Below are 27834 nucleotides of genomic sequence, written 5' to 3'. Positions count from 1 at the left end.
AACAATATATGATCTTAAACAGATAGTATCGTACAACATTTTGGCATATACATTTCTGGTACATAAAACATTTCTGCACTTCGAACTGAACGATAAAAGGATTAAGTTAGCCTGACTGTAACAAAACCTGGGACAGAGTAGTTTCAGAACTGCTGCGTAACAGTTACGAATAAGGCGTTAATAGGCGGGCCAGAACTATTTCTATTGTTATCCTGCTCTTGTATAGATTGTGTAGCTTGAGGGTTGTTGATATCCATATCAAATTTAATATGTCCACCACAGGAATGTGAAATCGTGGGGAAATTCTTTTAATCAAAGTTGCCTTTTTCAAAAAAGTACCCACATTGAAATTTTTGCTACACATGCTGATATCATTATGTTTGTATTTATAAAGTGATGTTTTTACAGAACTGTATGGAATCAAGAATATGAGCATTCAAGTTATTTTTCTGATTTATTTACCCAATAATGTTCTAGATTTCAAACCTTAACAAAAGGGGCCATCATAAAAAAGGTGTCCTTACAACTAGAAAAGGATTTAAAAAGCGCTGGACATGATTGCACTAAGGGATTAAGACCAATACATTATTTCCAATAACCTTTAATCCTGTAAGATACATATACCACATAAACTCAAATCCAATTCAATTTCCACCAAAGTGTCAATACTTTTCTTAACCCTATTTCTTTTTTCTTTGACCAATGATAAGATACTATGGATTCCAAACGAGTAATAAGTTTGTGTTCATTTTACTTCTGCACAAGTATATACTGGACAGATTTGTTTCTAGATTAAAATTAAATGACCACTTTGTGTAAGACCATCATTATGCAAGTTTAATGACTTTGCTTATATGTATTCAGCCTATAACCAAGGATTTAAACCAACACCACAAGGTCTGTGACCCTGGAAATGGCCAAATTTATGCTTGTATAGACACTTGGTCGTTGGCAGTACGTGTGCTGGTATATCACTGCTTGTACTGGTATATCACTGCTTGTGTAGATTCAAGACCGATTGATTTCCTACACAATGAAATATTACCGGTACTACATGTTATGTTCTAAAGTGTAAGATACAGACATCATGAATTGATAGAGAATAATGCAAGGACATGCAATGAAAGTTATTTCACATAATAAAATATTGCAATCTATCTACCGGTATATGATAGATTGTACACTAAAACCAGATCTAAGATGTAATTTTAGACAGCAATACCAAAGCATAATTAACGAAATCATGACACTTATTCATTAAAAGTTTTTCAAAACTTCAAGCTTGTCAACAGCTTTAATATTCTTGTGAGGATTTGACTTTCTTCTGGGGAAGATGGGGGTGGGGTATTGTTTTCTATTTATGATGGTTACCTTGATATAAATCAAAATTTCTACCTAACTGGTAAAGGGGCATTTTTATTATTATTAAATCAATTCTTAAATACAGATTCTATAATAATCAAAAGAGATGTTCATGCCCGTTTCACTTCTGTACAAGTATTTGCAACATATTTACTTACTTAACAAACTAAGGGTATTAACTTTATGAAAGATGGCTGTAATAAATTTGCATATTATTTTGAACAAAAGACTTTAACCAACACAACAGGAACTGTGACAAAAAAATTGGCAAAACCAAACACAAAAACCGCTGTCACCAACTGTAACATTGAACAATAAGAGGATTAAGATTTTACCCCCAGATCAAATACAGATTTGCTTTTGTTTAATCAAAAAGGTTTAATAAATCTTTATGTGTAACATGTACTTTAAAACAAGTGCATGACAAAAACTGAAAGAGAAGTTTCTACATTGAGAACAAATCCTGCTTGATCTAATAATCACCATAATTATTGGTACAAAACAGAGGAAATCATCAAGACGGGCCAACCTTTCAAGAACATGGGTAGCGGCCCATAATGAAATAATCAAATGGCCTTCAATCCTATAATCTTCATATTATCCTGTTACAATTGTAACTGCTTATTTGTTGAAACTATGTGTGTGAGAGAATTCTGAAAGTGGGGCTTTTAAAATAATTGATTTTTTTTTTTAATGAAAATCCATCATTATAGAATATATTATAAAAAGCCATTTCATACAATATTACACATATTTCTAAAAATCTTTCATAACAGTTTTATACTGGTATTAAATTACATTGTTCACTGGCCATTTCCTTTATGATAAAACAAATTTGCAAGATAAACTGATTAAATGTTGCATAAGCTTCATGATTCTTTTCTTGTTAAACTGTCTGCAATGCATAAGTATGTACAAACATGATGCTATGCAGGCATTTGTAGACTGTTTTACTATTTCAATATTGACAGTGTTCTTTGAATGGGACGGTAGCTTCACATTATCTTTGTCTGCATGGTAGTCGAGTTAAACAAACTGTTCAAAAATAGTTTGACTTTCTCTCACATCAAGGGCCTACTTTTTACGTCTAATATTGAGAAAGGTGTTTATTCAATAGAGGGGTTGAAATCAAACTATAAAAAAATTACCAAATATTAATCATCTCTGGCAACAGTAAAATAATATAAACTAAGCTCTCAAAGTTACCATTTGAGACTTTGAGGGTATTTAAATAATTTAATTGCCGATTTTATCTGCTATTTAGGTTTTAAAGATGTGATTTGATGTATGTAATTGACATTTGCACAGATCTTGTTCAGATATCAATTGAACTTCAAAATTGTTTGTAATGTAGGATATACTAGAGACAAAGGAAAAGCCAATGATTCTTAAGGGAGCTTGCAATTATCAGATCATGGACCTAACCTCCTAACAAAACTATGTGAAGAAATGTATTGTGCTTGAGCAATAATAGGGGCATCTTAAGATCAGTGCGTTGCAATACAATTAGATTACAGAGCATAACGGACCCTACGAGTTGGCTCTGTAAACTATAAAAAATAACGACACAGAACTGAATTTTAAATATAAATTCAATATCCATGTCGGTTAACACAGCCACTACTTTGTAATCAGAACATCGGAAGATTTGGATTCAGAACACCTCTACAAGCTTTGATCTGTCAGTCCTGAAAAGTCTACAACAGACTGGTGCTACCATGATAAACCAATTAAGTCAAAGAGTGCAACAGTCCCATATCTGATCCCACCTTACAACAGAGGGATGAACAAAGAAATCTAAATTCATTCTTTCCACCTAATATTATGGCAAGAGTTCCACTTTATTTTTCTTACTTTCAAAACTATGAGGGCAAACCAAAGAGTCAAAATAAAGTCTAACAAAGGTATGATGAAGATCACTTCTGGACAGTGAAATCCACATAGTTTGGATATAAACCGAAAATATTTCTATATGCACTAGAATGAGTTTATTTCCTAATACATGTAGTTTAACATTTAAAGCTACAAGTGTTTATCTAGCAGACGTGACAGTTTAATTGTATGGTATTCAAGTGACATCTTTATACTTTTGATCATCATGAGATTTCTAAATATTGGTTGATGTATTCATTTCTTTACATTTAAATATTCAAATTCAAAATGATGAACCCTTTAAATATAGGTAGCTGAATAAACTTTAAATTAATTAATAAGATAGTTTGATCAGCGCGTGTGCACTTGACCTTGCTCCTATTTGTCTGTAGTTGGTAAATCTGGTTATTTTGAATGTTCTAAATACTATTTTCAGGTTGTGAAAAACTATACATTAGTTTAAAGACATCATGGGTAAATTTTAACTAGAGTAAATCTCATGTTTCAAGATGTCATGGTTTATCTTTTGAATTTGTCCAATGATAACCTTACAAACATAAACACTGTGTCCCTAGGGCATTATACATAATCCAATCTGTTGAGCCATTTACAATTTACAATTACTAATATTCTAGAAAATTAAATTTTATAATGAAAGTGAACACTTCACTGATGGATTACACAACACAAGACATTGCTGTTGACAGTTATGGTGCAATTTTCACACTAACTTTTCGTCTAACAGTAAAACGAGATCCATAATATGGAGATTACTAATCACTATTCACCATCCAACAGATTATTGTTGTTATGGAGAAAGTTGTCTACTGGACTGGAATGTTTGTTCAGAATGCAACTAATATGAGTTAGTCATCTTGTATGCATATACTTTTTTATGACAGTGTAATTTTGCTGTGTAATAAAAGAGGAACAGTTCAAAAAGATGAGTGGATATTAATTATTCAGGCAGATTTTTTGTTGTTTTTTTTATTTCAAGTACTACACCCACTTTAAAAGATGCCAGATCAGATAAGGAAATTTTGTTTCCAGAAAAATAAACATGAAATGATTTTCCTATACAAAGTACAAATGTACTTCATATTTTTAATTAGACTATTTCATTTTCAAAATGTACACACTGAATGTGATACCAAATATCATGTCTATAAAGGCCAGCCTTTTCACTCTTGTAAATCTTGTCATGAATTAAATAAACAAGTAAAGGTCTTCAATACACTTAATTCAGTGAAGTTCACAAGACAAATGTGAAGAGATGGAAATGAAATTGTCCTCATAAATCTACCACTGGAGATCAATTGGTGTATTTGTCTCCTTAAAAGGGCTTTTGGTGACCCAGAAATGTAAGGCCCAAGTGTACTGACCAATAAAAGGGATAAAGGTCAGATGATATCAAACTCTTTTTAAAATTAAGGAAGTCAGTAATTTATACATTTCATTCTTTAACTTTAAAATTATACACAAATATATGGGTTCTGTGCTTGTAATAATTGTTTTGAAAAAATTTGATCCTATTCAAATCATTTGTGTGCATGTGTCAAAGCAAAATATTCTTTAATAATTACACAATAACTCTACAGACACAATCCTGTTGATAATCTCCCCTAAACCGCCCACTGAATGATTGGTGCTCCAAGTAAATTTGAGATGTCTACTTAATCTCAGTCCATGAGAAAAATCGTTTTAAAAATCTCTCTTCTTTTTGAGCAAGCGAATAAAGGTTTCCAAAACACTAATTAAATCAGACCTACTTCTGACTCGTTAATAGAAAACCAAGTATCTAAACTTATCTACAGGTCCAGTGTTGAAAAAAAATCTAGATTTAAATCTCAAAACACCATTTTACTGCTTTAAGCAATTAAAATTTCTTGTATAGAAATCAACTCAACAGTGAACATATCCGACCATTCTAGTACCCAATACACAGATGTAGAGACAACTAAGTATACATATGTATTTAAAATACAAGATCATAATCATTTAGGGGTATTTTTTTTAATCTAACAACTGTTTCATATATTTTCAAAATCATTTGGATTTGCAAGAGAAACCACTGTGGATTAGTGAATACTGGAAATTCTATACAACTAGTAGGATAGATATTTTTTCAACCATTTTCAAAAGACCCTCCGAAGTGGCCACTTCGTGTTTATTTTGCTACTGGCCAAACAAGACCGTTGGCCTGAGTAAATCAAACGCTCCAATTTGTGACTGCCTAAGCCTCATAGAACTCTCTTTCCCTCTCCAAGTTTTAAAACCTCATGCCCAATGTCTGCCCTGTATGGAAAGTTTGTTGTTACAATGTTTTCAATTACATTCATTGAATTTTTAAGTCAACAAATTGTATTTGTCTGTTCATTTGGTCAATACTTTTGATCAATAGTGTTACTTGAAACAGACCATGTTCGGATTATTCATAACTACATGAAAAGTATACCTTGTTTCTAGGATGTGCTGTGAAAGCAACTCAACAGAATGAGTTTGTATTAGTTACAGAATATATAATAGCAATAGAACACATCCCTTTCTGCCTCTCAAAGAAGAGACTGCCAACCACCAGCAACGATTTCAGATTGGCTTTACAATATAATCTCTCCAGAAGAATTTCTCTATACTGTACCAGCATATAAATCACATATTTATGAGGAACCTTTGTCTAATGTAATTGTAGAAATGACAACTGGAAGCAAGATAATTAGGAATGGTAGCAATTAGAATGGTTGTTAATTTGTAGAGGGAACAACCAGGAAACAGGGAATCATCCAGCTATTTATCAGTCATAAAGAAAATCCTAACCAACATCTTCATTAATGAAAAGTACATGTTCTGGTACGGTGTAGTAAGAATCCAGTGATGGAGGGGGCTAGCCAACATTAGGAACTAAAGTATCAATGGTGCCAATATTTTGATGGAGGGGGCTAGCCAACATTTGGAACTAAAGTATCAATGGTGCCATGCAATATTTTTTCCAAGACTTAACCAACTATGATTTTATTTATTTGGGGGAAGGGGGAAGGGGAAACACATCACTATAATAATTCAGTAACAACCAAAAGATACCGGGCATGCATAATTGATAATAAAGATAACAAGAGTTCATAAATTTCAAGGAGGTAACCTATTTAAAATTCCCAACATTTTAAAACTTTTGAAGCTATCTGTCTGTGTATGGATTTATCCTTACACCTATCTAATCTAATATTCTGAAATTCAATCAACCCTATGATAGACACTTTCAGAATCAATGAGACGTGTTTTCACTGATGCTTTACTTCCTGCAGACAATTTTCCCTCGTTAAATTCCTGCTGTGATAATTCGTGGAAATTTTGTAGCATGTACTTCTGCCTTATATGTGCAATAGAAGTAAACAAATAAATACAACAGGGGGAAATGGTCCGACTACAGACTACAAATACAATCCACATCCATGTATCTAATTAGTTTTACATGTGATTAACCTTTAGGCTATTGTGATCAAAAAGAAATACTTCATCCTCCTAAGTATTTAACTGTCAGTGTTCAAGTTTCAATTCTTCAATTTGTAAGATAAAAATCTCAAATTTCTTAATCAAACAGAAGAGAATATCTAGTTTTAATTCTCTTACAATTTAAAAACTTTAAATAATTAGTAAATGTCTTTGATAATGGTTCCTTCCCACACCCTATCCCCACCCCTGGACTAAATGTATTTTACATCCTCCTTTCTAAAGATTTCTGTAAGACATCAGTAATATATGGCAGCCATTGCTGTAATATGTGAAGTTGGCATAGAAGGCAGTAAATATTTTCCTCCAGGTAGTGATTTAATATCGCTAGATATAAAGGATTTGTTTAAATATCTACATTCAGCTTCATTGAACTTGTATTGAAACACAATAGCTTGTTATTACTTGAATGGACCCAGTTGAAAAAATAACAATTACTTCTTGCGTCGGTCATTGTGCATCCAATTCAAAACTTGACAATCAAAGGGTCAATTTATTGCTTCATATAAAATGTATATTACAATCATGTTTGAAAATGATTTTTATAGAATTTATGGTAACAACTAGTATCGCTTATTAAAATCAGATTGCTGGGGCGATAAAGCCTTTGAGAGGCATGATTTGGGTTTATCCTTGTATAGGTTTATGTCTTAGGACGGTAGATCTACTGTGAAAATCTAGGTCTCCCGCTTAAGCCACAATGCATTTTTTTCATGCTATACACACTGGATTCGATAAAGCATGATCAAGGTATTAGCAATAATTTGAATCATTACGAAGTCATTGCCTAAATCCACTTAAATGGTTTTTAACAAAAAGAAAAATATCATTCATTTTATAAAACAAGTGGCGGTGATAACAAATTTTCTATATATTTTTTAATTTGATTTTACGTTTTTCAAAGTGTATAATAAAAGAGGAAATTTATTTAATTAAAGGGTACAATTTAAGAAAATAGTGCCAATTCCAAGAACAAAATTTTCTACAAATTTTTTTACTAGGACTAAAAAAATCCAAAGTTAAAAATTAAAAAAAATCTGTTGATGTGTCTTTCACCAATTTTCAATTGTTGATTCATAATTCATTAGTAAAATCCTCATTAACAATTGAAAATTGTAAATAAGTGAAAGACACTTTTTATTTCCTCAAACTTAATTTAGACAATATTGTATTTACCCCCCTTCCAAAAAAAAAAAATCCGACAAAACACAAAAAGTATGTGCAACCCACCCCCTCCCCACCTGGACATTTATTCCACCCCCTCCCTACCTGGACATTTATTGTATGTCCACAATGAACTCTTCAAAATAAATCCCTAAATTAATGATTTTTTTTTTACCTACCTGCTGTAAATGAAAACAAACACAACACGTAAATCCAAACTTAACCCAAAGATGAACAATTACCTTGTCTTTGATATATTTGTCAATTTCCTCCAAGGGTTTCCCATAGAGTTCGCTAGGGAATTCATCCCCAAGTTCGTCCGGCAAGATATTCCCCTCCTGCAGGGCAGGGTCCCGAGTCTTTTTACTCTCCTCCTCATCCTCCTCAAACTTTAACTCACCGTCCACGAGATGGGCAACTGCTTTGCCATTGTTCTTGTCTAACTTTTTCTGGGCCTCCTTTTCCCTGTGAAGCTGTTCGTCCCATGACCGTTGGACGTACTGTCGGAATAAGTCCTTGGGTTCCTCCTCGTCCCCCACCCTGGAGCTCCGAGCGGACGAGGGACGCCACGACAGGGCCGGAGAAACCCGCCCATCCTTTCCTGCGATAACACAGTGATCGTTGGGGCTTAGATGATTTTTGTCACCATCTTTTCCCTTCATTGCCATTCAGATAAAATGGGTGTTTTTATTTCTCCTTAGCCTCCAAAAAACAAGGACTGTTTGTTCACGAGTATCCTAGGCGTATCATCATGCTGGACACATACTTCCGTCATAACGCCAAAGTCCAGTCAGAGTCTTAATGTTGTTTCACCGATATTTACGGGCGCTGAAAAGAACAGAAAATGGAAATCTGACTATAAATTCTCAAAACATGACAACCTATTCTTGATTTTCCTCTCCATTTCAATTTTAAGCCTAGTTGCGAACGGCATTCATAATGTATAAAGTAATGGAAGTATAAAACCCTATTGTTGTACAGTTGAAAAAAGAAGCATGAACATCGATTCCCTGTTACAGCACATAGCTGCTTACCTGGTGGCTGGGAGGCTGAATGCACTGGTACAGAATATATACTAAAATCAATTATTCACCCGGTTCAATGGCATTTTTTAACAATAAAGAAATCGTCTTTGGTAAAAATGAACATGGTTATGAAAAGAAATTGATTAAAAAACGCAGAACTATACCCGTAAATTATCCCACAACACCAGGAAAAAAGGTTTGGTTTGAAAAGAAATATCCACGAAAAGAAAAGTTCACAACTAAGTTAAAAAAAAAGTTTCAGTCCAGCATTAAATGTGTCCACTTAATCCGAGTATTGTTCTGAAAACTGTATTGACTCGCGGCACACACAGCAACGGCACCGACTCTATGACGTAGAACAGAACAGTATATTCATCGAAGTCCCAAATCGTCCGATTACCAAATCACGCAAGAACGATCCTTAGGTTTCGGAACGAATTCTTACTGAAGAAAAAATAAACTCAGAAAAACTGAATGATTTTTCAACAGCATTCGACTGTTTCCCAGTGTTTTGTTGGTTTCGCTTAATCCGTTCTTTTTAAAACCTTATACGACTACAATTTCACAATGCCATTGCCAATAAATATGAAGGTTTAAACTTGTTTCACGCCATATGCCAAATATACCTAGACCTGGCTGAATAGACATGGTCCATTGAACTGCAACTGTCAAATATCCAGTTATTATCCGTTTTTGAAATTCAATCTCTTTATTACTGACAAGCGATTAAATGCCCTGCACTTTCTCGGTCAGGTGCACTATACTGGATGAAATTTTAGTTTGATTATTTGTTTGTTTAGCCCATCACGACAACAGGTTTATACCTGGTTCAGATTGCCTTAATTATTCGGCAATTAATTATCGCTACATGTTCATTTATGTCTATTGTTGCGTCACGGCAAGCTAAATCCTTTTGACACTGAGCAAAAAAAAACCAAAAAACCGCCGATCCTTTTGTTTCCAAAGACTTGTGAAAAAAAATTAAAAAATTGTTGACCACGCCGTTCCCTATAATTATAAAACACTTACTTTATTTAAACAAAACATATATTTGTGTGCACACGTCATCTCTATTCAATATGCTGACATCGGCTAGCAATACTCTGTAATTATTACTTCAAAACTCTCGGGATTTGCGGGCTTGCATTCATTTTAAAAAATCATTGTTTTACTTGTATGTATTCATTTTATTAAAGACTTTATTTAATTGTCTTTGCTTAGATATAAAACTTGGATCATGTATCAAAAGTTCCTTTTTTGACAAACCCCTCCCAAAAAATCATACAACATTTGCCTAAATATTGGAAGATGAGTAAAACGGTGCCAAGAAATGAGTGCATACATTTTCTTACTTGCACCTTTACTTGGATAAGAATAATCGCCCCCTAAGAATCACCAAGGGGTTTAAATCACTGGGACAAATCTTGGACCAATTACAACCACAAATCTGTAAAATCCCGGCACTGATGCACTACAAGGACTCGGTGGGACTAGTGCATCTGTCGAACATTCCGATGCACTGCGACAGTGAGACCCCCGTATCTTATTGCTGAACAACAACTTGCAAAGATGCAAACAGGGTCCATTAAAAAGATTTTAAAACGAATTCAAATTGAATTAGACTTCGTCAAATAATCAGAAAAGATGGGATACAGAAATTGGTATAAAATACCCACCCAAATATTCCTCATATTTGACGAGCACAATACACTTGACAACAATTTACATATAAAATAAACACACAAGAAATGTATTAAATAATTGCGCAATTTTGCAAAACTGCTTACAAGAGTATAAAAAGCTCATTATCATAACACTACAGAATATTTGTATTATCACAATAAACATCGATTAATATTTTTCTGAAAACTAAATCTTTAAAATGAACAATATTTAGTTCGTTGACCCGGTTATAAATCCCAATTTTCTGCGTTGGTTCACAAGTCAGACTTATTATTACTCGTATTAATAATTAAAGAATGTCCACTACTCGAAATCGTGCAAAACGTTTTTTGGATTTTGTTCATTTATCCACTCGAAAAGATCCTTATCAATTTTGTTTTAAATATATCGCTAAGCTGCTAAATTTAGTATTTAGTTTGAAATAAAACGGAACAATGAAATGTCGTCATTTGTTTCTATGAAGTTGACAACAAGCAGACCAAGATCTTTAAAGGAGTTTTGCTGACCCTGGTACATAACAGATTTCAAAATCTCGGAACGATTTTAAAACACCAAATACCAATAGGTCACGGCATTACAATGCACTCAATCGCCAAAGTGCGCGCTGTGAACAACAGTTTACTCATTAGACATCTATATATGACAGCAAATCAGGTGTCATTTTTATGTCCAAGTGTGATCAAGTCAAGAGACAGACTCATCCGACCTCAAATTAACAAAGACGTTTAATATTGAGTACACGAGGTAGCAGCCTGCGTTGTTAAATTTGAATGAAAAATATTCATTTAAATTGCAGTTGAATAAAATTGTCGTACATCAAGAAAATGAGTGCAACTTTCAAAAATATATCTTTAAAAAAAGCTTCATTGATATCTTATTTGTTGGAAAAAAATTATAAAATACGACCTAAATGACACATTTCACTTTGTGAAAGTCTTTGATTCTATTTGTCCCCAACAGTTACCGTATATTCTTTATTTTCGTGGTGATCTATAATTTGTGCCTTTTCGCGTCCACTTTCACGTCGCAAAATTACAATTCACAGAACTATGCCCGTTGCTGTTGCTATTATAGGCTTTATATATTGGAAAAAATTAAAATTGCTCATTTTTTATATGTGAAAAAAACCCCCTAGTACATGTATTAATGATTATTGGTCTATAGTTTGACTTTTCTTACATACCCCGGTAATTTAGAAAATCCTTTACGCGTCTCCATTTGTAATTTCAATTTGAATTTGTGTTGCTTTTGTCACCTTTTTTTTTTAAATAAGATTTTTTTTAAACCATGAAGGCAATTCATTTCTGGGCAAATGTAATTAAGGAATATACCCTTCGGGCTTTATTGGATTTGACCACGCCCCGACCGAAATTATCAACCCATAACAGTCAAAGAATGATACCTTATTACTTATATTTATATTATTTCCTATTTGTACACTTTAAAAGAACATTTTAAAACCACTAGTTTTTTCATGTAGCACATGCTATATATTACTACGTGGCGCAACCAATACCGTTTTTCGGTTATGCTATAAGACACGCCCCGCATTTTGTGCCACTCATGTTTTATGAAGTTATTGGGCTATAAGGTTCAAAATTGATTCATCATGTTATCACAGACCAAGACAGTTGAAAATGTAAATATTGAGATATATTATTCACGTCGCTATAAACGTTATGATACTACATATATATGTATATTGCAATGAAGGTTATGTGAATTTATTGTTGAAATGTTGTGTATGCTGTAGTATTATTGCAGTATATTTATAATATTTCAATATCTAGTTGTTCTATTTTATGAACATTTGTAATGTCAATTTGATAACAATACTTTAGTAATATATAGGAAAATGCACTCAAATACAATTGGAACGGCTTTTATGCAATAAATAAAAAATGGTATATATAAAATCATATTGATTTTTTTCATAAATAGCCAACTTTCTGAATTACTAGTTTATCAAAAGTAAAAACTTATATGCGTTCCTCTTGATTTCCGATATACTTCGCTTTACCAAATAAGATATATATATCACATGTCTATACAAAATTCACTTGGCTTTATTAACTTTATTTGGACTTCACTTTTTTAAATAAAAAATGTTCTGGTCATAGATTCTCATTTATATTGATACTATTGTATATTAGCAACTTCTCGACGCAAGATGCAAGACGAAACTGCCGCAATAAACTACATCCCAATTGGTTTCAAACATTGAAAGTGCAATTGTTATATAATATCCACATTCATATGATATTTGGCATCAAAGTTCAGTTATACTAATACCGGTACTCAGAAGTCATTTCTAATAATTCATTGTCTTTTCATTTTATACATAACATAGCTTTAATCCGCTCCAGGAATCAAAATTTGGTTGAATTCAATGGATGTCAATAATTTGTTTTTATACCACGGGATGACTAACTTTTTTGCCACGTATCTACCTATACAAAAAGATTCCCCCCCCCCCCCCCCCAGTGAATGTAAACAGATATCAAATGCAGTTCTAAAACTGCTACAAGGTCACATAAGAAATAAACACACATATCGCTGATGGAATAACGGATACCAAACACTTCAACTTCAACTAAGAGCCATTTCACCCGTAAACATCGATAAAAATGATTACAAAGCTAGCCTATTGAATTTATTGCAAGCCAATACTTAAAAAAGTGCAACATCGATCGTTTAAAGACGAGAGATGTAGTACATGTGTACGTCGAGCTGTGTTTGTTACAGATTGGAATCGAACACACAGAATTAACACAAAGCCCAAGACATCACCGACATACCAATCTTCTTAAAATTTAGTTATTTCCGGAAAAAAGTAATTATAAAAACCAAGATTTATACAAGATATGTTATGTTTTTTTCCTCTCTCTCTCTTAAAAAAACAACCACAGAAGACTGATAGGTCGGCGATTTCCTGTGCATAGAGCAATCGCTGGACCAAAGGAACCTATGTGTCGATGATAACAGAACGTCACTTTTTCAAGAGAACTTATTGTCGCATAAATACAATCATCATTTATCTGCGATACATTATTTTTGCGAATCAACGATTGAATAGTAAATTTTTTGGGTATAAAGTTTTTCTTAAAGCAATAATTATATTTTAGCAAATGTTTCAATGGCTAAAATTTCAAGTGATATAATAAAAGTTTTTATTATGTATTTTTTTTTCTTTGGCAAAAACCAATTTTCAATGGCCAGTAACGCAAAATGTCGCGTAAATAAAATTCTTAAAAACAAAAGTCGATCTACATTTGTTGTTCTGTAATACATGCTATAAGATGTAAATAAATCTTCTTCTTTGGCTCTTTTGACAACGTTAATTCATAAATAATCATTATTTTCATATTTAAAATAGAGTTCTGTAGAGATAAGGTTTTGCTGAAATATAGTTTTTAGGGGGTGGAGTATGTGTTTTTATGATGTTAATTATACTGTAACCACGTGGTTACAATCGACATACTTAACAATCATGAATCAAAAAAATTCCGACCGATATTCCCTACATGTATATTTGTATAAGTTATCTAACTCAATAATAAACATTCTTTAATTACTATATGATTGAAAATATTGCCATTTTTACATCACTCTTATTGCACGTCAGAGCTATGCTAATTTAGCTACATACGTTAATTTGTTCAATCTGCAAAGAATAATCTAATATTCATTATTATAAATAAGAATCACTGAATATTTCGGGCATCTTTTTTTTTTTAGCTTTCAACCGTAAAAATTTCGAATAAAAACATCGAACGCAATTTTCACGGAGAGCAGCTGTTTCGGTGTTAAAATCACGTGTTTCCGTTCTTGTGGTTTTAAACACGCCCATTACATGAAACACTATCCAGAAATAAACACAAAAGTAAATTTTAAATGTTACCTCGTCACATTGAATATATATGTAAGTTATTAACAACAATGTTTCAAAGGTAATGTCCTTTACAAAAATTTAGATTATCGGGAATCAAAATTTGTACATGACATATTCTGATTCCAGATAATCTAAATACAGAAATATATGTAACGTGTAATTTATTGACATGCTCGAAAGTGAAATTTTGATAAGATCCAGCCAATTAGTCTTTAAATGCAGATGGATGGTATAGTAAATAAAAAACCATTTTAAAATAAAGTTCAAATTAATATCTTGACGTTTTTGCAATTACACTGATATAGTAACAACTGGATGTCAAAACAGTTCCAAAACAACAATGCGTAATGTAGTAAGACAATATTGCAATCAATAAACATCAAAGACTATTACACTTCTCAATGATATGGCTGAGGAATCAATGCATAACAGGGTAAGGGGTTAACCAAAAGGATGTTATAATTACCTGATACAAAACCATACGTAATAATATACTCATTTTCTGCCAGAACCATTCTACATGTATATCCAATGCAAACCATACGGTCATATATTTTTGAAAGTCAAAAAAATTTAATCATGAACTTTAAAAAATCTCAATTCCTGTAATCAGTTTAGACTTTTGTTCAAATTAGATTCATCATTTTCATTGATCAATAGTCATGAATAATTACTAATTCAGAGCGTTTCCTGACTATTAGCTTTGCATTCAAAATAGAAACACTAAAAACAAATGACAGCAATTATGATTCAAATGGATCTCTTCTGACTCTTAAGTTATGCTTCAAACATACTGCACTCCTATCATTACTATGACGTTGTTGGTTGTAACTTTCACTTATCAATAGAAGTAGGCAAGAAATGTATGTTATAATAATATTAGAGCATCTTTATTTGGAACAATGTTTTCTTGTGACTTGGTACCTGTAGAACTATAGCTCAACTGGAAATTTGGGTTGACAGACCATCAACTAGAAAATCACATAGAGTTACAACTCTGCAGCTTGTGATTTGAATCCCTAAGAGGAATTTCCCAGATACTGTGGAATCATCATTGTTCGTAGGGGACCAATGTTCGTGGCTTTTGTGGGTAACCCTTACCCACGAATTACATCCCTACGAACTATATACAAGCATCTGTTTAATATTTATTGAAATTATCTCAAACTTGCAACCAACGAACCAGGAACCAGGAAAATTTTGGCTACCCACAAACATTGACCCCAACGAATAAAAATGATTCCACAGCATAGCGTTTGAGAATTATCTTTGACAAAAATGAGATATCAAAGGACTGGTTCTTGGCGACAAATATTTCAGATGAAAATGTACTTATGAACCATGTAAAAATTTCTTGCACACAAATTAAATCTATAATGCTTCAGTTGAAAGAGACAAAAGGTGACAAATTGTTGCTGTCGTTTAAATGAATGAGGATTAATTTGTTCCTTGATTAATGTTTGTTTTCATTACATGTAAATAATGTTATGAAACATGATCAATATAGCAAAAATATCACAAGCAATATGACTGAGCTTGCTGACATTAAACATCTAAAACCAAAGACAATATAATGTGATGCTGCAAAATGGAGAATGACCTACTGGGCAGTGACATATGATAAGAGAAACAGGGAAAATGAAAACAGTGGAAATAAAAGGCAAATGCTAAAGATGGAAGTACGCACGCCAATGTATGAAGGACTAAACAGATAGGATAAATGTCATCATCAAAACATATAAGGTGTATGATTAGCAATCATTGAAAACTTTGCCTCATTAATTATAACTAATTGCATTTCTGATTTTACTTGGTCTATTATAAATTCAAATATCCAAAAAGATGTAAATTTATCACTTGAAATATAAAACAAAATTATGTTATATGTCATTGACCAAATAATAAAAATACATATATAAACAAACATGCTACCAGTAATTGTATTTTTTAAAGTCTTTTATGGAAAAATCTCGAAAGTTAAAAGTCACATCTCTTATCGCAATTGCACAGTAGCAGAGAAATGGAAGAATGAAAATTTAACATTGATCTCCACTGATGAAGATTATTCTGGATGACTATATTTCATTTTATTAACTGGTGCTGCATCCAGTTTTGATATAGTGAGGATTTATCAACATGTATTTTGTAATGTGTGTCTTACTCTGCAAACTTGAATATAGAATTGCAGCCATTGCACAACAATGATGCATTAATGTGAGATGGTATTAAGAAGTTTATTGACACTTGCATCAATGCACAGAACATTTCTATACCCTGCACCACAATTATATGAACACTATACCCTTTGTAGGGATATACACTTTCTAATACGGGAAAAGTGTACCTGCTGGTAGCCGCAGAAGTTTAATTTTTCACTTGCAATCAATAATCAAGAGTTCATTTAAAAATTTTAGAGGAATTATAGAATATTGGTGTGGGAGGGAATATCTAGCCATTGAACACCACTGCCACAGAATACATCTCTGCTCCAATGTTTCTGACAATGACACGTTTACTCAGCTACAAACTGACAAAGAGGAGTCTTTTACATCAATGTAGATCCGCCAAAACGCAATCAATAGTGATTAAAATGCTACAGTATCCAACACAAACAAGGCGAAAAATTAAATAACAATAAATGTACCAATTCTTTTTGAAGTTACAAGTCAATACATTGATGTCCTGGGGAAAAAAGTTTCAACAAAACAACTCGTCTATCTGAGTTTAATTTGTTAACCAACTTTTATCTTTGATATTCTAACCTTGAAAGCCAAGGAAAATACCAATACAAACTTGTTAATTTTTATGGATTTTGTGCAAATATAATACTCATGCTTAATATCTGTTATTGCCTTAAACTCCTATTGCCTGACTGACTAGAAAATATTTAATATCAAAACACTGTTTATTTTAATTGAAATTTTGTATACTTATAAAATTATAATCAACATGTGAAATATTTCAATGAGTTTTACTTACATTTGCAAACATCAGTATATTAATTAAGAATGAAAACGTTCATTTCAGTGTGAACTTTTTAACAGGTTAAGAGGTAAGATTTATAACGTCCCAATAATCATCGCATGAGCTCATGGTTTGACACTTACAATATTATAAACATAAATACAGTTATGTTAATATGACCAATTTGATTTTTTCAAATGTAAAATATGTAATAAACAACACTGTTAAACAGTTCACCAGGATATAAACTTAGTTGATATGTGATCAAATCTAATGAGAAATCCTTTAAAAGTGGGTTTCACAGGATTCGATGAGATGACCAACCAAGTTCATATCATAACAAAAAGAGCAAGTTGCAAAAGCGCAAACGCACATTGGGAAAAACCTCCAAGCTGTCACACAACAAACCATCATGCAATAAAAAATTTTATTTAACATGCAGTTGTGCTAACACAACTTAACGCAACACAATTTCATGCTAACAAGACTTTGTGAAAAGTTTCAATAATGTTATGTTTGAAGTTGCATTATTGCAACAGTAGATAAAACAAAGTTGTGTTGGTGCAATGAAGTGTTTTGTAAAGTTGTGTTAGCACAGAAGCATGTTGTGTAAAGTTTTGTTAGCACATCAGGGTGCTTTATAAAGTTGTGTTAGTACAACAGCATGCTGTGTAAATGTTTGTTAGTGCAATGGAAAGATGTGCTACAAGACATTTTTTTCTAAATGTGCTGTTGGGCTTTTGCGACGGTCATAGTGAAGAAGGTAAAAAATCTCCTTCCATTAACCACTTCTGCAAACCAAAGGTCAGAATTAAAAGCACTTTGCTGCAATTTTGCTTCTGTTAGTGAAAATATGACCACTTGCCTACATGGCACTGAGAATCATAGGATGACATATATAAAACATTATCCCTTTTGTAATACATGCAATTTTGATATAAACAAAGAAAAGATATTGTTGCTCATATTGTTGGCTGATAAGTTTCAAATAACCTATCTTCAGCAATTTCACCATATTCATTCCAACCTACTGGTACAACCATATAGTTTCCCTGATCACTTTCAAGTTATACATGCTGACATCAAGAATACGTTTAACATAGCTAACTTAGTCTTGAATACCATTAAAACTTTGTTTTAAAACAATCAATTAAAACTTTGAAAATGTTTTACTGCGCTGTTGAAGAAACATATTACTGATAATTCCTTTTTCAAAAATTTGATTCACTTGAGTTGTTACAATGAATTTTAATACCCATCAGTAAAATTCAAGTTGCCGAAAAAATAATTTAGGCTGCAACATACATATACCAGTAATTTATTTGTAAATACATGTGCACTGTATTCTCAGACAAAAAAAAGGAATAATGGATGCAATTGATTTTTGATACATATGCCTTTGCTCATTGAAAACTACTTTCCTTTACATCTGACCCTACTGAACTAGCCAAATTCAAGATACATTCCATGTTACGGTAAGTAATTAGCCTTCCTAACCAATCAAAATCTTCCCCAACATATAATCCGTAGGTTACACTAATTAAAACCCAAAGTTGGGGAAAACAAACTTGACCTAGACAAAGAACAAGCAGATGAACACCTAAATTGGTCTCTTTTCAATGAACCCTTTACTAATAGATGGTTTCCCCACAAATGACCTTACAAGCAATGAATGGTATATATACCGGTAGATGTTCTGCTGTACACAATGCAGTACCTAGGCCACAGGAGAAAATCAATCAGTGCACACTTTTAAATGTCTCTGTCCTCCACTGACACAGCATAGATTCTATTATACACAAGAAAAAAAAAATAATTTCCATGGATCATTAGAAATATCTGTTGTTGAAAGCATGCTATAGACACCACAAGGCTCAAGATGTTTACCTAATCCAGAAAGCTTTTGAAACTTAATAGTAATATACCGCTACATGGTAACTTTTTTATGATAAAAACTTTGAAAAATTCTTCATTTCACAATTTTAAATGTAACGATAAAATTTTAACTCCTTTGCAAACTAAATCTGAAATCATTCAACAATATTGTGTCTCCATCCATCTAATTCTGACTAGGGCTGGGATAATATATCGAAATATTGATATCAATGTACTAAGGTAAAGACGATACTTGTATTGAGTATAATGTGTGTTTAAATATCGATACTGAAAACTAAATTCCATCCTTTTTTATTCTATACTTTAAATGAAATACATGTATTATCCAAAGGAACTCATTATTACGTGAAATTCAAAGCCACAGTGCATTCAAAATGGTGACCATGTAAAGTTGTTTCTTTTAAGGCATTAATTTTACATACTAGTAATTTTAGTATCTTTTAGAATTGAAACAGTCTTTTATTGAAAGGATTAATAATATCTTGATAGTACCATATCATGACACAAATACAGACAAATCATAATACAATGTAGAAAACAATGTATCATCCCAGCTCTAACTCTAACAAATATTATCAATCTAAATGTTTATACATACTAATATAAATTTTTCACAAATTTAAGAAGTGCACAAATGAACACAGATTACCGCAAGCTTTTTCAGATAAATTGATTTTAAAAATAATTATCTGCAAGGAATTTCATTAAAAAAAATCATATTAAATCACTCTATGTATACTGAATTTATTATAATCAAAGTTAATGAAAGAAAATGCAAAGGTGAAACTTAACAGCATAAATAATAAAACTCCATACCAAAATTCTAAAAGACAAGAGTCTGCTTGAAGTTGGTGCTAATGTTGTTAATCCAATAATTAGATGATGAAGGGAGAGGCACATGTGTTCTAAAAACACTAAATCTGTTTAACCTTCAATTAATCATCTCTTAGTAAAGTACACGCATAATGCCAACTGGTCATTAATCCCCAGAAAACCTTAATATGTGTTCTCAGAGATTGGCAGGTAATGTTAATATTGGTTTAAATTCTGCTTCAATGTAAGATGCACTTTAAGTCAATCTAACATTAAAAATACTTATAAATGTGGAGGTCTGTAAAAAACAATTCAAAAAGATTTTTTACTTGTCTTCTTAAAGAATTTAAGACAGAAAGGTCTATATGTGTATAATGTTTGTCACTATTACATAAACGGTAACCAACAATACTAAAACTCCACTCAGAATAGTGTAAATGTCTAGCTATGATATAGAAATGTTTTATCAAAATGGGTTCAGAAACCCAATATGCCCAAAAAAAGAGGCCCACAGGCCACATCGCTTACCTGACCAAATAGCCATAAATCTGATCAAATCAGCATTATACTATCGAATTCAAAATATCTTGACAATTAAATAAAATAGATCTTACACAAAAAAGTTAATCTCCCTATTTTTATCCACATATTTTATGTTGAAATTCAAGCCCCATTCATTGTTTCAGTATTTGTAAGAAGATTTTTCCCTATTCCAATTTAAACCTATCCCCCCTTTTGTGGCCCCGCCCATCTAATCAGGGAACCATGATTTGATCAAACTTTAATCTGCACAACCAGTGCTTTCATGAAAATTTCAGCTTTTTAGGCTGAATGCTTTTCCAGAAGATTTTTTAATGTTTTTTCTCTATATATCTTCCTATGTAAAAATTTGACACCCCCCCCCCCCCCACTTGTCAGGCTCAACCCTGTCCTCAGGATCATGATTTGAATAAACTTGAATCTAAACTACATGACGATGCATTCCACAAGTAACCGCTTTTTTGGCTACCTGATTTTGGGGAAGAAGATTTTTTGTTAAGGTTTTCTCATTATAATCCTTTGTAAAAATTCATAACCCCATTGTGGCCCCACCCTACACCTGGGGACCATGATTTAAACAAACTTGAATCTACACTATCTGAGGACGCTTCCACAAAAGTTACAGCTTTTCTGGCCAAATGGTTTTTGAGATTTTTTGAAAAATACCAACAAATTTTTGAAATTCTAAATTATCTCCCCTTTAAAAAGGGTGTGACCCTATGTCAATTTAATTAAAATTAGACTTGTAATTCCACTACGCTTTACAAGCGTATCAAAGAGGAGCGGAATTACAAGTCTAATTTTAATTAGATTGACCCTATGTTTGATCAATCTTGAATTCCCTTCACCCATTGATACTTTGTGCCAAGTTTGAACCAAATGCTCATTATTTGAAAATAACATTCAAGGTGGTAAAACCTTAATGCAGTGGTCATTAATTAAACTCTTCACCTCATATAATTTAACAGAGTATTTGCTTCCCTTGACAAGTTTCATATTGACTGTATGGAAAATGATTTGTACAGTAAACACTTCATATGGAGGAGTGACACGATAAATGTTAATTGCTTCAGAAAACATAGCCCGATTTTCATCAATTAATCTATGCTCATGGGAATCAAGGATTCTGTGTAAAACACATTTCCCTTTACACTACTAGTCTACTTAGACACAGTCTACTTGGTTGGTTGTCAAAGCCTTTTGTAACCCAGTTATCCATAGCAAGGTGCAATCTGCAATGAAACAGGAATAGTGCATCCTATACACAAATGCAATGGTTTCAGCTCTTGTTTGAAATAAATACCTGCAGTTTTTATTAAATTGTTTAAATTGTGCATTGGGTTGTAAAGAAGAAGGCAATTACTGGTAGTGATGATTGCAGATATACATGTATTCCTATGGGTAATGTACCTAAATTTTGAGATGACCCCTAAAAAGAACAAAACAGTACAATTTTGTTGAAACTTCGCAAATATTTTAGAGTTTTGCGATAATAGGTCTAAAAAAACCCAAAGCGGCCTCATTAATTGGAAAAAAATTTTTCACCTAGGTGTCTTTTTCCCAAGTTTTTAACTGTGAAATGTTTGGTTGATTCAAGGCCATATTAGCTATTACTTCAGCTCTGTCTTTGTATGGTGTTTACAAGTCACACAAATGTTTAAATCATTAGCAAAGGTCTGAAATTCAAACAACAAAGGTCTTCTTTGTATCATCAATATTAACATCTCAAAAACTAACGCTTACACTGAATGTACCTGTCTTATTCATTCTCTGAAAAACCTAGGTCTAGATGTAGTGATGTAAAAAAAAAATCAAAGTCATCAATAATTAACAAAGCAGCTGGAAGTCAATTTCACATATGTGATAGCAATGATATAACACACTACCTCAGATTCTGGGCATTGACAAATAAGCCAAAGCTTTATCAGTATTAGATTTCTTGTATCATTTTGTGAATAAATCAACAGCATGTTTCAGAAAGGAGTCGTAACTTAACAGAGGACCTGATCTTTTTATGTGTTGGCAAGAAGCAATAAAATGATAGGAATAAATAATGCACAAGACCTCCCATATTCTGGGCTAGTACTTCCTTCTTATTAGCCGAGAAATGGAAATAAAAGGGCAAAGATCTGGCAAACTCAGCAACTATTACACAGCAGTGATTTTTTCAATCAAATGACTAATAAAATGAAATGCTCTTTTTATTGAAATTATCTCCTTTTTTTGTAATGAGCTTCCAATTCTATAAACATGGATTTTCACTTAATACTTGAATAATTGAAAAAAAAAAATCCCACTATGGAATCAGACTAATTTTCTCTACACTGTTATTTTTGGTTATGCAATTCAGTGACCACATAAGTTAGAGATAACATTTATAGTTTTCCAATAATTCTGCTGGATTCAAATTGCTCTTAAAGTAACGATTTGAGGAATCATTATTGACGAAAGTTATATAATATGCATGATAAATTAATCAAGAGCAATTCAAATCCATGAAATATAGCACTTATTCTGAAGTGCAATATCAAACAAAATAGTGTATTGATAATACATGTATATCATTGGACACAAATTTACATTTTCTTCAAAATGTGATTTTCACTAAATCCACAAAAGTTGGTACCCACAAATTTGAATTACTGGTAAACAACAGTATTATACTGAATAAGGTGGGTGATTGTTTATAAAAATATGTCTAATATATACTATTGCATGAGTTAGTTTTCTGGACTGCTCATCAGTTCAATATATTGACAGAGAATCTGAAATATTTTGATTCAAGAAATTAGTTTACAATAGTTTTATGGTATTCTTCTCGAACACCACTGAATGAATATAGTCGTTTACAAGAAAATCTTAACATTTTGTGTGTGTGGTGTGTTGGTGGCTGGGATGGTTGGGGTGGTAGGAGTGAGGGGCATTGGGTGACAGGTCACAATAACTTCTGTTTCCAAAAAATCCATGATGTGGAGTTATTATAAGCAGAAGCCAGAATTTTGAAATGCCTTATATAAAACGTAAACAAGAAATCCTATACGTTGACGGCTGACCGCATATTTCTGTCTCCCTAGTGTATATGAAATTACTAGGCATAGAATCCAAGCTTTATCATTCCATATGATAAATTCTTCATACTCTTGAATTTTTAAATTGTAAACTAAAAAAGGGGGGATGAAAAAATTGACAAGAAAAAAGAACGATTTATCATAAAGTGATGGCAAATAGAATTTGTGTGTACAATGAGATCTTTTTCTTGATAAAAAAGATTTCTAAATCACCATTACATTTATATTTAATGAGAATTGCCTTTGGACCAATTAATCTCCCATAAACATTGCATGTTCATGAACAATTTCCGTGCTGGCAGACAGTGAAGCAATCAATGAAAGCAATAAGTTTTAAAATATTGGAAAATGTGGAATTAATCTGCATACTAATTCCAACAGAACCAAACACTGAATAAATCATCCCAGAAACTGATGCAAATAAATCTATTTCATTTAAGATACGCTTGTTTTCATTAGAATGATATTTTTCAATTGCAATATCTTTTGTTTAAATGGTAATATACAGATAATCATTCCAAGGATGTCTTTTAAATTAATAAGTCAGACTCTTAAAAAGTTGAAAATTAACCATTTTTTCATACACAATGTTCCTGTTAAAGATTTAAGTACAAAAAAAACATTTTTGTATGAATTGAAACTTTTTTCTAGAATTTCTATTTCCTGGGGGGAAAAAAAGGAGAATTACCAGAGAAATTTTAGTTTGAAAAATTTACCTACTTCATGCTGTCATCCTTAGATTTTCCCAGCCAATAAATGTTACTACAACATATATGTACAATCCAAGAACCCGTTGAGACTTCCGATTGTATGAATTAATTTATCACACCCATCACATGATCTGTCGGTAAAACATACAGCACCGTGTGACGTCTACTGATTGACCCAGTGTGTGACACCTTCCAGCTATTGATGCTTACCTGTGGCCCGATATTGGTGCCAATTCCCCAGGGAGATCTACAGAACTGGAAATATCAATTTTATGAAGGATTTATGCAGTCATGTAACTTGTACCATCTCACAACATCAGTCAGGCGAAATCAATCCAAACTTTCTTAATAAGGGTTAATGAGTGGAGCTCTTCCAAGACTTCTTATTCTGGGATACATTGTGACAATGACGTGTTGAAATAGGTATTGACCCATACAAGCTCGACAGCCATGTACAGACTTTACGGATTGCTGAATACATGATGAATCCATTATTGAATGCCTTACAACTTTTTACTTTATGAGGTCTATTGTCAAAAGGTTCAATACAAAATTTCAAATGATATTTAATTTTCTTTCAAACCCATTACCATGATTATTGAATGTTAAGATCCATGCCATGTTGAAAGAAAACTTTAAAACCTACCATAATCATTATGCGCCAATAGCTATTAATTTGTTTGTATCTTACAAAACCCCAGTGTGATTTCATCTTATTCTATTTACTAACAAGTGTTGGTTCGAATACATTCTTATCTGTACATTGTATGACTAACATACACATGTCTTAACTTTTTGGGGCACTTGCAAATTAGTCATCAGGTACATTTATTAAACTGTATGAATTCAAATATCTACAAAACTGAATGCTATACTTAGATGTGAAAGAATTTGGGGAATAATTTTCAGCAATTTAGTCAGTTAAACTCTTACCATGGTTACCAAAAATACTTCCTTAGAAGCTATACAAATTTTCTATAGAAATTGCATGTGTAAAATACCTTTAATTAACAAATCTTTGAAACTGATCTTCAGGAATAATAATGAATAGTTAAGTCAAGGTCATATGAAAGGTCAAGGTATGAAAACTTATCAAATAGCTAAATTACTCATACTATATTTAGGATTTTGATAAGAATATGAATAAGTACCAGTAGTTTTTTTAATTGGGCTTATAATCACAAAATAATAAATACTGAGGTAAAAATTGTAGGTAAGGCCAAAGTAAAATAATCAAGGAGCCAGTTACATTGTTCATCAATATGTATCTTTGAAATTTAGTTGAAGAAATAGTATGAACTGTTTTTGCAATTGCATGAACTACAAAAAAGAAAAAAAAAAGTGTGGTCAAGGTCAAATGGAAGATCAAGGTCAGAAAATATTTTCATGAGAGTGTGATCAAAATATCTTGAATGTTTTCTTTAAAACAAAACTGAAAATGCATTAAGGAAAACAGCAGTCACAATGAAAGAAATTGTCAAAAAAAGGACACACTATAGTGTCTCTTATCCCATACAAGTTTATTCAAAATTATTTTGCAAAGTTTCTTTGAAACTGAGCTAAATCTAATTGAGTACATGTACATGTATGATGAAGTCAGTCCTATTAAAAAAATTGTGGTCAGAAAATTAGAATATCATTGAATTCCAATACCAATAAGCATCTTCAAATGAAGATTGATGAAATATCTCAAATTTTTATTTGAAGCAAAAGACCAAATGAGAGAAACAGAGGGACTTTAGATTGACATGATGAAGACTATTTTCCCAGGTCAGATACATGGAAATACATAGAAAAAATATCCATGCCACCAATTTATTTTATTCTTTTTTTTTTAGCTACCTTGAAAAACTGTCTGTGTCATTTCTTACTCCAAGCCTTTTTCTTAAATATGCTATGATTATGTGACTGTTATTTAATTTGCTTTGTCATGTTTAAACAAATTCTCTAAGAAAATTAATTTTTAATCAAAACCATGAAATTTCTACAGATGTGTTTAAGATTATATCACAATGTCCAGGTAAAACTAGCATGATTGAGGGTAATGCACATATTGCATAATAACTTTACATTGTCCCTTAGTTTGAAGCCAGCTGAGGCAAACATGAGGTTTTTAAAACAGGTACAATAGACTGTTTTAAAATCCTCCCACCCTCTTACTTTGGTTTATTCAGTGATCTGCTAGGTACTGTTAAAAGCAAAGAATTAATATTTTCTCTTTTTCTTCAACTTTTCACTGTATTCAAAGGGAAATAACTCAAAATCTTCCACAAGAAAATATTATAAACCTAAATATTTCCAAAACTCACAAACATCTCTTTCTTTAAAATATCTAAGATTATAGTTTATGGTTTTCATAAATTCCATTTAAAATTTTGAAATGTGAAGGAGTTGCAATGCACAAAAACTAATTCAATGTTACCTGCATGTGCATGTATACATTCAAGTCTCTTGAATTAGGCCTACATGGTATAAAAAAGGAAAATTAATGAACAATAATACAGCATTATAAACTTGTGCAGTTTAGTTTTCATTTGTTGTTATTGTTTCATTTTTCATGAATAAATATATTTTTACAGGATTAATATAAACATGCATACCTTTCTTAGGAAACATTGCAAGAAAGCAGGTTCTGCAATGTAACTACTTTGCATCTCATCCATTCAGGTATGGTCTGCAAGAAATTTCATAGAATTTAATTTCAATAAATCTAGAAATATATGATTTACTTTACAAAAGTCAATTATAAGTGCAAATGATAAATGACAATCAAGAAATAAAAATCCAGTACCGCGTCGGTATCAGGAGAAAATGTACCCTGGAGAAAATGTACCCAAGACCTAGGGTACGTTTTCTCTTGTAGAAATCGTACCTGGGTATGGAATCAGTAACATGGGACAGACCAATTTAATGGTCATTAAATACAAGATACATTTCTGTAATAAGAGTTAGGTTCTCATGCAGTTAATGTACATATTGGTACAGTAACTGCAGGACTAAATATTTATGTTAGTTGTGATAATCTGAAATAATGGGACATGGTAAAAATCCCAGTTGATATTTTTTTTTCATTTTTCAGAAATGAACTAAAATGAATGTTTACATTAATTGTATGACCTTATCAACTTTAGTCATACACATATATGCATGAGTCGGAACGGACGTTTTATTGATACAACAACGCTGTCGTGCTAATTTTCAAGTTCAAATTTATTTTTTTTCCTATACATGCCTATGTGCGATAATACTCACGCTTTGGATTTAGCCATACAAAACAAGTACAGTTTTCATTTTCATCTTTCCCGGCTGCTGTAATATCATCTTTGTCTTCGAAACGCTTT

General features: G+C 32.2%; 1 protein-coding gene across 16 annotated transcripts in view; it reads right to left on the bottom strand.

The window, feature by feature from the left end:
* Positions 1 to 27834, bottom strand: part of LOC105321187 (sodium channel protein 1 brain) — a 49679-nt gene extending 21845 nt beyond the window's left edge. For 7 of the 16 annotated variants that reach the window (XM_066088524.1, XM_066088521.1, XM_066088525.1 and 4 more), the window contains exons 1-2: positions 9092 to 9533; positions 8145 to 8730 (exon numbers count right to left, since the gene is read on the bottom strand). In XM_066088524.1, the coding sequence (XP_065944596.1) occupies positions 8145 to 8570 (426 nt within the window). In that variant the 5' untranslated portion in view covers positions 8571 to 8730; positions 9092 to 9533. The other 9 variants (XM_066088515.1, XM_066088523.1, XM_066088520.1 and 6 more) reach the window with 5 other exon arrangements.

This window comes from Magallana gigas, chromosome 6, assembly GCF_963853765.1.
Source record: "Magallana gigas chromosome 6, xbMagGiga1.1, whole genome shotgun sequence".
Lineage (NCBI taxonomy): Eukaryota > Metazoa > Mollusca > Bivalvia > Ostreida > Ostreidae > Magallana > Magallana gigas.
The sequence above is the reverse complement of the archived record's forward strand: the minus strand, read 5'-3'. Positions and strand labels throughout refer to the sequence as shown.